We start from the raw sequence: 11,439 nt of genomic DNA, 5'->3' as shown, positions 1-11,439 counted from the left end.
AAAAGTTACATTTCTTGTTATATAGGTCATCTTGGTCTTAATCATCCAGCAGAAAAAAATATAAAAACGAGGTATAACAAGTAAAGCCATATTAATCTGCTGATCTGTAAAAGGCTCAAGTCAACAACTTCTGACATTGCCAGTCATGTGGATAATCCACTACTATTATGGACTACTAGACTATATTAGATTATTTTGCTAAATTCATGCACCTACAATATTTAAATGGCAAGTGAATACCCATCTCTGACAAAACTAAACAAAAAAGGGGATACAAATGAAGGACCATGTTGTATCTGTATATTAAAAATAGGATAGATACACAGCTACTTTCTCTTAATTCAATGAGAAGAAAGATTTGTACTAATAGTGTTTGGATAGGATATCATGTCTGCATCTTGTACTACGAATAACCACTATGAAGACAACAATATGCAGTGTATTAATTATTGAAACTGTCCCACTAATTGGTTTTGAAACTGTCTCATTGCTATTTGTTTCTCAATAAAATTAATAAAAAAGAGAAAACTTAGCAGTATTGTAGTAGTCTCAGGTGGGAACTCTGAAGTCAGGCCAGGAAACTAACTGTAAAGTCTGTCTTAACGCATAGCTCTCTGGGATAGGTTGAAACATGCTTGCTCTTCCACAAAGCAATGTTGTTCAATAGAAAAGTGTGAACTACATATGTAGTGACCACATTAATATAACCTAAAAAGATAAAAACACACATAAAAGCAAAACAACAATAATGAAAAACAAATGAAAGAATTGCAGGTGTATCTCACTGAACGAACACTTGCCTAGCATGGAGCAGATGAGAGGTCCTGGGTTCAGTCCTCAGCATTTCAAACAAAAAAACAGAAAACCAAATGGAAAGGAACTTGTGAAACTTAGCTTCAGTAATACAGCATTGAACCTAATAGATACAAAATAATGTTGTCATATAATCAGTATAAAAATGAAGGGAAGAATTTACATTCTTTTGCTGCACTGTCTTTGAATGCTGGTGTGTACTTACCCAGGCAGCAGAGCTTAGTAGAAATGAACCACATTCCAGTTCAGTGCCCCTGGGGGTGTCAGACTGGATAGTACAGGACTGGCAAGGCATACCACATGACCTGTTTCACTGTTTACTATCCATGGTGACATCTCACCATTTGTCCAGAATCAATCTCAAAACAGATCATCAGAGGTTAAGAAATTAGCTGGCAAGGACCTGGAGTTTAATTTATTTGTGTACCACTCCTGGTAGAGCATAGGACCAGGACTCCTGGTGGTGGTTTGACATTATGTACCTTGAGATTTCAATCACTCAACCTTCTGGACTGGCAGTTACATTCATAAGTCTAGGAGCAGCAGAAGATGACTGCAAGTCCTATTTTGGGAGCCAAGTGCCTATTTTCTGACTGGACAGTTTCCCTCCTGCAGAGTCCTTCAGGTCTCTGTGGCTCTCAGGGTGACTGTAGTCCCATCTGTGGATCTCTACTAACTCCCTGTTTCATTGTGTGCCTGGGAACAACCCGCACATGTGAGACTGGGACTCACATGTCTTTCTCTTTCTGTGGGGTCAGAGGTTGGAGCAGGTGAGTTAAAATTTAGCTGTGAACATGAAATTAAACTAATAGCATGTAACTTAACTAGTTGAAAAAAGTATATAATTTAAGTAAGTTTCTTATTGATCTTGAAGGTCTTTGTCCTCCAGGGTCTTGTGGAAGGAGTCATGGGACATGGAAAAAGGCATGACTTTTTGGTTTAGCTTCCCCAGGAGAAGATCCTGCTCTACAGCAGTAATCAGAGATGTGGACTGAGACCCTTTGACAGAGCTCTGGAACACAGTCCTATCTAAAGGAGAAAAACTTATAGTAACTTAAGTTTTCAAGTATAGGGAATTGCTTAGCAATGGGCACATCAACATAATTGTATGTATCTTTCAAAGTAAGATTGCATAGGTTATTTTCCTCGTTAGTTTTAAGTTTTTTGGCTTTATCAGTGACACCAAGAATTTTGTCTGGCTTGTCATGAGAAGAATCAGCTTCCCTCTTTGTAATTCTCCCCTTCTAAGACTATACCTCTTTCATCATATTCGAATCTATCTACTTGGAATTTATTTCCAACTCTCCAAATGATCTACACATATTTCTCTGTGGACTTTTCCACCTCAGTCAGTGTCTATTTGATGTTTACTCTGGAAGAGGAGGCTTTCGCTCTGTCTTTTCCTAGCTTCATGCCAGTGCTCGCCATCCCCACCTCTAGCCCTTCTTTCCTGGCTGCTGTGCCAGCCTTTCACAGGCTGCTGCTCTCCTTCTGCCCCGTCTTGGCCTGTGCCCTGCTCTGCCCCACATTAGATAATGATCATCCGTTTCTTCTTTTTATCACTTGACAGGGATTTCCAAGGGCAAGAACTATGCCTTTCCACTTTGTATCTTGGATGTTTGACACATTCCAGCACTCATTATTTGTGGAAGACATCAATTAAATAGGGTACAAAGCAGTCCATAGGTTGCTGTTTCAGCAAGGCCTGGAATGCCAGCTACAATTGAGGTTACCACTGTGGGTTCATTAGAAAAGGGGTTTTCATGTTAGGCTCTGTTTCTTTTTTTATTTTTCACTCTTTAAAAAAAATAATTTTATTGAGAAACAAATAGCAATGAGACAGTTTCAAAACCTATTAGTAGGACAGTTTCAATAATTAATACCTTGAATATTGTTCTCTTCATAGTGGTTATTCATAGTACAAGATGCAAACATGATATCCTGTCCACAAACACTGTTAGAACAAATCTTTCTATTTGTTGAATTAAGAGAAAGTAGCTTTATATCTATCCTGTTTTGAATGTACAGATACAACATGGTCCTTCATTTGTATCCCTTTTTTGTTTAGTTTTGTCAGAGATGGGTATTCCATTGCCATTTAAATATTGTAGGTATATGAATTCATCAAAATATTCCAATATAGTCCAGTACTCCATTATAGTAGTGAGTTTTCCATAGGACTGGCTATCTATCTGTTTCATTATCTGAGCCAAGGTTGCCCTGGTCCTCCCAAGACTTGGCTCCCATATTGAGGTCCTTCTTATTTCACCCATTTTATATTGGTCAACTTTTCCCCATGTTTGCCTATAATTTGAGAGCAAAGGCAAATCATGAAGCTGGACACTGTGGAACACTCCTGTAACCTTGATGTTTGGAGGCTGAAGCAGGAGGATCAAGAGTTCAAAGGTCAGTCTGCACTCTATAGGGAGATGCTATATTTTTTAAAAGTTTCTGTTCATTTAAGATCAATATTATTTTTGAATTATACCAAGGGGAATGAAAATTTCTTCTGAAGTAAAAAATAGAATGTGGATATTTTAAGGTGAGTCTTAAAGATTGAAAAAGATAGTAAGAGATGGAGATAGTCCTTTCTCAAGGAAGGGTGTCCTAAGTAGTAATTCTTTGAGAAAGGGAGGGATGAGCTATAATCCAAGAAAAGCCACCTGTTCAATTTAGTTATAAATTAACTGTATTTGTAGTACAGATTAGGTCATAATGTTATTATTAGATGTGATGCACTCTTGCCTTGTATATATCTGTGCACACAACACATATATAAGTATCTATGAGCTGAAAGTCAGTAAAGAATCTGCTAGATTCTATTAAATATCTGCTATAGCAAAGCCACTATGTTTGACTCTGGGAATGGAAGTGAAATTACATAGACCCTTAGGACTAAGGTCCCGGGAGTGAGATGATAAACAATTCTAAATACTATCAATGCTATCATGAGAAATTTCCTTGAAGGTGCTTAGTTTAAGAGGAGGAAGAGTGGTTAGGAAATGTTGCCCTTGTGGGAGAACCATCTATCATCAGAGAGTATTAGAAAGGATGTAGTATCAATGGGCAAAAGTCATGTGTCAAGTAATATGTGGTGATAAGAAAAGTATATAAAGAAATGTTTGAAGATAGTAAATAAATTATGCATATCATAAATTTTCAAAAATCACAAGTGCAATTTTTTAACAATTTAATTTAGGTCTAATATACAGAACAAACAGTCTGGCTACTTAGAAATGAATTCAGTTACTTGAGAGGCATTATTGATTTGAAAGTCACACTCCAAGGGCAGTCAGATTTTGGCTTATCACTGCAGATGCTACTCTTCTCTTCAGGATAATTCTTAGTGTGTAAGTTTTGCATCTTGGCCACATAAACCCCCGATGGGTCATGACCTTGAGAATCTCCGAAGATTGTCCCACACATAGGCACTCTTGTGTTACTATTTCCTCTTTACAGTTGCCACAAACCATAACTTCAAGAACTTTCCTGTAGAGCTTGCTATCTCTCTGGACTCCTTCTGGCATTTGAGGCTTGTGCTCTGCCCATTCTTGGATTCTGAGACTTCAAACGGGTCTTTACCATATGCTTGCCCCTCTTCTTCTACATCAATTTGACTTCTCAAAGAATAGGAAGGTTTCATATTACAATGAATCTTGCATCTTGTCTCATTCCAGAACCTTCTTTTTCTTTCATCTCAAATCAGAGGTTCTTTTATTTTACTGGAGAGGGTGTGGGACCTCCAAGACCTGTGTCTTCTCTGTTACCCTTCTTTCAAATATTTTTTGCCTAACTTGTGTCTTTCTTGTGAATTCCTGTGCCTGTACCATCAGAGAGCCTTAGAGGATGACTGAAAGATGCACATGGTAGGCAGAAGCCATGCCCAGTAACATACTCCTCAAAACACAAACTTACCACTCAGTTCACAAGAGAATGGTATTCCAAGGTGGCATAGCATGTAGGTAACATGCAAGGCATTGTGGGCCTGGGAGAGAGCTAGAGCTAACCAGGACAGAGGTATGAGTGTGGGAACAAGCAGTCAGGTGGGAGGTTTTGGGGGGAGCTGAGCCAAGGCCAGTATCATGGTAATGGAGGCTTCAGAGTATTGAGGATTTAGCCTTGTGTTCTATGACCTATTTGAGATATGGTTCTAAACAATTCACTCTTCCTTCTTTTTAAAGGATTTATTCAGTTAAGAATGTTTTGAAGGACTGGGAAAATAGCTCAGTGGATTAAAGCAACTGGAAGCAGGCACAGGGGCCAGGGGTTCTATTCCCCAGGCCTGCCGTGCCAGCCCTGCCCCTGGGTCATGCTGAGACAGCAAATGAGCCTGGGCATGGAGGCCTGTGCTTTGTAATCCCAGCACTTGGGAGGCTGTAAACAGGCAGATCACTACAAGTCTGATTTAGTAGTGAGACCCTGAACACCCTGTAGACCCTTCCCTAAAAATACAAAAAAAAAAAAAAAGTTTTGAATCTATGTTGAAAAGTAATCTATGTTTGAAAAGTAGTAAAACTTTCTTATGTAGTAAAACTTTCTTTAAACCCTGACATTTGATGATACAGTAAATTAAAAGCATGTGGTAGCTCATAGAAATACTAAATACACACACAGTCAGTCTGAGTGGGTCAATGTGTGTGTCTTTTTAAAATATGCTGTCTTGATGAGACAGCGATTATGTCACTAGTTAATAAATACCCAAGGCATCATCACTGACAGGAAGTTAGAAAAGAGTGCCCAGGGAAATACATTGTTTGGCTTCTAGTTCTGTGAGGAGTAAGTCTGTCTATGGGAATGCATGCATATGTACTTTGGTACTTATTGCTACATAAAATTGAGTCCCTAAGGTAGGGTGCGTGGCATGATGATGACTTTGAACACTTAGCCTTAATTCTTCATAGGTACGGGTCAGCAACCTCATTCCTGGGGTGTCAAGGACCTAAAATGTGAACCATTTTTTAACTGCTTAAAAGATTCCTTCCCCTCCCTTTCCCAGAGTGTGAGTTCATCTTTTCAGAGTCAAAGGTTCAGTGAAGACAGGGCATGAGGCATCATGTAACAGAGCGGCATTCATTCCTAGAAACTGGAATCGTGTGGTCCTCCTGTCGGGGCCTGTTAGGGTGATTCTGTGCTGGAACAAACCCTGCTTGGAACTATTCCTGGTTCCTGGGTAGAGAACCTGTCCAATCACATTTGTATCCTAGAGCCAAATATCTTGTCTTGTGAGTAAATTAATAAGGTCTTTAGACTTTTTATGGAAGCAGCAGAAGGGTTGGGTTTGACTGAGAGAGAAGGAAAGCCTGAAAGAAGGAGAAAATGTCCCTCATGAAGAATAATTGGGAAAAAATTGAATTTTGGTAAAAGAAAATTCTGAATTATAGACTTTTTCAAAAGAAGCAAAATTTAATATTTTAATATATTATATGTAGCAGACTAAACTACCTATAATTATTAATCAATTAGATGAAAAGCTGTACTTTTTCATAGTCCTACATTTTAATTGATATATTATAAATATAAAGAACAAATTGTTTTGAAGATTCAAGCAAATGTAAATCAGCCTCATGAATATATAAAATTAAATTTCAAATTAGTGAAGTTGAAGTCAAGGGAGATTTTTGGCTTATTAATATTAAAATGATCATAGTTTAATCAATACAATGAGTGGTGTCCTAACATTTGTGAAAGGTACCTGAGGGGTTCTCCTATTTTCATTGTGACAATTCAAGGAGCTATGGGTTATATTCTATTAATGACAGAGTAGGATAGCAGTAATTGGTTTGTAGATAAGCATGTGACTGGAGCAAGGCCAATAAGAATACTGCTGTGAGGTCTTTGTGCCTCGAGGTAGAAAACAGAGCTCTGAGATCTCTGAGGGATGGGGTCCTAGGATGTGTAGCTGAGTCTCGGGCCCACATCCCCTATTGTCTGGACAAAGTCCATGTGAAGCTGTGAGCTGAGGTCAACACACAGAGAGAAACAGAGATCATGGAAATGAAATGAAGTCCTGCTTGGAAGGAATCCCCAGTCTACCCCCTCTCTACTCAGTTAAATGACCTCTTCAGTTTGGACGAGCTTATGTTTCTTACTTTCACTCAAAAGGACTCGCCTAAAACATGACTCATTAGTATTAATTGCTCTTTTTTTGGTGTGTGTGTTACCACGTATTGAACTCAGGACCTTCGACTTGCTAGACAAATGCTTATGCCCTTGAGCTATATCCCTGGTCCCCAGTATTAGTTGCTTGAGTTGGCAGACAGAGAATGATGGCGCCCCAGAGTGAAGTTTGTGATCTTACTGGATGTAACATCTGTAGCTGTGCAGCTTGTGCCTTTAGTTAGGTCTGCTTGCTTGTTACTAAGGCACTGCCAATGAAGACAGTACATGATATCCAAAGGCACAAAGTTGAACCCACTAAAGGCTTAATTAACTGGAAGATTCACCCAGTTGCCACCATATATTGCCAATTCCTTGGTTGTCTTTTTTCCTCCTCAAAGATGTAGAAGTTCAAGTGAGGAGAGGGAAAGTAGGAAACACTAGCACATTATTAATGAAATTCCTTCCCAACTGAATAGGCTGTTGAGCATTCTTCATATTCTTTCACACTGAAATGTGATAGGTAGATTGGTTTAGGAATACCTTCCTGGTCTTGGATAATAGATTGTACAGTTTGACACCAGACAATGGGTTCTTTTGCCCCAGAGGTGGCAGAGATGAGACTTGGCCAAATGTTGCCAGCACAAACAACTGCACAGTCAAAGCTTCACTGGGGGCATGTGGGGAAAAGGGGCTTCCATTAAATTGGGGTATTTGCTGAGGGAGAAAATAGCTGGACAAAAGGGAGTGACTAAGGTACAGTTTACAGAGTGATGGAAGCAGCAGGTCTTTATGTTTTTTCTCTGATAAGCAAAAGTGCAGGACTGGGGAGATCACTTGGCAAGCACAAGGTCCTGAGTTTGATTTCCAGTACTACTCCCCTCTACTCCCGAAAGTGCAATAATTTCCATTGGCTAAAGGCAGGGTTCCAAAAGATTAGTTTTCTTATGATAGACTGGGACACTGGATGGTCATGGTCAACTTGTTCTGGGAACTGTTGAATTTTCTTGTATCTGGTGCTATCAACCTGCACAAGATACTCTGGACTTGTACATGTTGAACAGATTGGTGGTCAAGTTCACTCAGGGACTGTTGAGTTACTCTTCATACTGGTGTCATTATCTCACATAAACATCCTGGCCTCATGATAGGGTTGAAGAACTTTCAGTGCTTGAGGTGCTGCAAAGGTGAAAGGATGGGGTAGAAGAAACACAGCTCTAACAGGAAATAGGTAAAATTAACCCTATGCTCTAGTCTTGGACAAATGTTTTGAAACAAAAGTGATCAACATGTCTGTGCACAAATGAGTTGAGTCTGACTCCAGGGTTGAAGACTGCAAAGGGGACAGACACAGTGTAAAGACAGGGATGCCAAGACTTTCATCCCATTTTAGTCACTCATCAGACACTGCAGATCCAAGTGAAGAGTCTGGCAAGTGGCCTTTCAGTCCTGAGACACAACCCAGGCAACTGTTTTCATAACCAACACACATAGGTTTTATCTGCAACAAAACCACTGGTAAACTAATAACGTTGCCCAGATTTGTGACTGATACAACTAGTGATTTAATTTGACTAAGAGCAAGTTAAACTGGAAGGCTTATTTAAGTCCTTTTTTCTTAGTGACAATTTCTCATTTCATGCAAGCATTCTGCTTTTGTGGTCTTATCAGTGTTCCACAGCAAGTCTATTAAAAATGGCATTTAACAAATGGTAATATTTTCTGGCAGCCAGGGGCTTAGTTTTTAGCTTCAACCTTCTGATACGCCACTGTTTCGGATGGTGGTTTCTGTCTCACAATTGATCTTTTTTTTGGTGATACCAGGGATCAAACTTGGGACCTTGTGCTTGCCAGGCAGGCACTAATGCTGCTGAGCTGTCTCTCCAGCCCGCATCACAATTGATCTTTTATATATGAATGCTAGAAGTGGTGGAAATCTAGATGATCGGCCTTCCTTGGGTTGTGATTCAGGCAACTGTATTTTCAGCCATATTTACGAAGTTTTGTTTTACACCTGATTTCCTTGCCTTTTTTTCCCTGGTCTTGAAGTTTAGTACATATTCAAATGACCCGAGAAAACTGTATAAATTAAGTTTTTAGGGTTACTCTCAGAAATTCTGAACTATTCTAGTGTTTGTTTTTGTTATTTTTATTCTTTCTAAAAAAATTAAAAAAATTAAAAATGAGAAAAAAAGAGAAATTCTGAACTAGTAGGTAGAGTGTAGGGCATTGCCTTGGCATTCTTATTTTATAATCAATTTGGGTTTTTCTGTTGAAAATGAATCTTTGATCTCTCCTATCAATCACTACTGCTGTTTATAATTTCCCAGGAGCTTTCAAACATGCAGATACCTGGGTTCCATCCCAGATTAACTTTACTAGAATTGTTTTGGAAAAAGCTTGGGAACTGTATTTGTTCAATGTTCTCAGGTGATTCTATTATGCAGGAAGGAAAGGAGGATCCAAGCTAGACAGCCAAATGTCTAGGGTGATATTGCTAGAGAATGATATTTATTCACATCTTAAGATGATTTTTTAAAATCTTGAGTCTTCTGTAATTATCCCTATTTTGTAGATGGAAAACTAAGGATCAGAAAAATGTAATTAACCTGGGATATTTATCTTATGGACTGGTGAAAGCAGCTTTGAATTCTAGGACCAAATGCCTTTTCTATAGATCTTACTATTTCCTTTCACTGGGAGCTGCTGCCAAAAACCAAAATTGATTAAAGTTTTGAACTCAAATGCACTGGTTATTCAGATGCATTAATAAGAAATATGCCTTATTGAAATCTATTAACATTGTATGTTTAGGTCATGTGTGTATAATTGAATGAATGGTCAAAGAATTAGACATAAACTTGTCAATGGATAAAAGATGGATTGTTCATTTATGAAGAATGTGTGTTATGAGAAAGGCAGTGAAATCTGGTCTTCTTGCTGTGACTTGAGACTCCTCCCATGAACTCCTCTCTACTCATCCCAGGCCGGGGAGCCCCTTAGAATAATTGCCTTTTTTTTTCTGTTTGTCATTTTGCATCCTAATGAGCATTAATTCCTGAGAAAAACTGAAAGTGAATGCTGTGGTTTATATCTAGACATTCCAAAAGTCTCTTGTGCTTAAAGGTGGGACTTTGGTGATGTGATTGGACCATGGGGTGTCGTATGTGCCAGAGGGTCAGTCTCCTGATGAGCTTGCAGCTCTATGTGCTGTTGGGAGGTGAAGCTTGGCAGGAAAAGTCACTGGGGGCATAGCCTGCAAGGGTGTATCTCCCTCCCTCCTCCCTTGACCTCTCACTGCTTCCTGTCACCATGCTGTGAGCAATCCTTTTCTGCCATGCCGCTCTGCCGTAGTCCTGCCTTGGGGGCACTTGACTCTGAATGAGACCTCTACAAACTGTGAACCAAAATAAGTTTTTCCTCCTTTAAGTTGTAGAGGTCAGGTATTGGGTCAAAGCAGCGGCAAAGGAACTGGACTGGGAATATTTGATTCCCAGGCTCCAGTCCCCTCCTGTACAGTGCTTCATACCTGACGCAACTTCTCTAGGGGGAGCAACAACGGTCCAGTCATCAGCCTTTATGGGTGATGTCACTCACTGCCAGACTGCCTGGGCAAGGCTGCGGTTTGGGCTGACTCAGGCTTACTCACTGGGAGCACCTGATGGCCTGCAGCTGGTTGGGCACTGCCATTAACTGTCCAACCCATCATTGCTTACTCTCCCCATAAACTCTAAAACAGTCTGTGATTTTGTCAATGAGTGTTTAGAAACATTTTCTTTTCTTCTCCCCTACTGCTGGCTCACTGCTGCTACGAATGTGACTTTCCTATAGTTAAAAAACTAGCAGTTTCATTTACACATAATTCACATACTATGCACTTGTCCTTTGAGAATATAAAATTCAATATTTAAAAAATAAAATATCCCCAGAGTGTGCTGCTATTACCATACTATCTAGTTTTGTTATCTCTAAAAGAACCTGTACTCAGTAACAGTCACTCCTGCACCTAGGGAACTATTAATCCGCTTTCTGTCTCTATAGATTTGTTCCTTCAGACCTCTCATAAATAGAACCATATACTTTCTATCTGGCTTCTTTCAAGCAGCATAATGTGTTGAGGAATCATCCATGTTTCATCTATCAACACTATTCATTTTTAAAGGCTAAATAATATTCCATTGGAGTCCTAGCCCAGGTCCGGTGAGTGTGCGGAGAGTTTCCTGCTACCCTGCGCCGGCGGAACCAGTCCCAGCCCAGGCGCAGCGTGGGCCAGACCCTCTCCCAGCCCCTCGGGCCGCCCCACACCACTCTGCCGTACCTCCCCACACCGCCCGCTCAGTAGGAATTTCTGCTGCCTTCCGGGAACCCCCAGACCCAGTCCTAGCCCTGGTCTGCAACAGGAAGGAGCTGAGCACAGCAGCCAGACCTAAGCCAGACGCAGGTGGATAAGTCCAAACTCTGTAGATCTCCACCTTAACTTCAGTAGGTGTGAAGGTTATAACTACAGCAAAGATCTACAACAAAGGGCAG

At 40.0% G+C, this 11,439-nt stretch overlaps 1 protein-coding gene across 1 annotated transcript in view; it reads left to right on the top strand.

The window, feature by feature from the left end:
* The first annotated feature begins 1,490 nt into the window (after positions 1–1,490).
* The window catches only part of Serpinb5 (serpin family B member 5), an 82,757-nt gene continuing 72,808 nt past the window's right edge, over positions 1,491–11,439 (top strand). Inside the window, exon 1 of the mRNA XM_023723122.1 lies at positions 1,491–1,583. Coding sequence (XP_023578890.1) covers positions 1,546–1,583 — 38 coding nt within the window. The 5' untranslated portion in view covers positions 1,491–1,545. The remainder of the gene's footprint in view (positions 1,584–11,439) is intronic.

Source organism: Octodon degus, unplaced genomic scaffold (genome assembly GCF_000260255.1).
Source record: "Octodon degus isolate 3935 unplaced genomic scaffold, OctDeg1.0 scaffold00097, whole genome shotgun sequence".
Taxonomy (NCBI): domain Eukaryota; kingdom Metazoa; phylum Chordata; class Mammalia; order Rodentia; family Octodontidae; genus Octodon; species Octodon degus.
The sequence above is the reverse complement of the archived record's forward strand: the minus strand, read 5'-3'. Positions and strand labels throughout refer to the sequence as shown.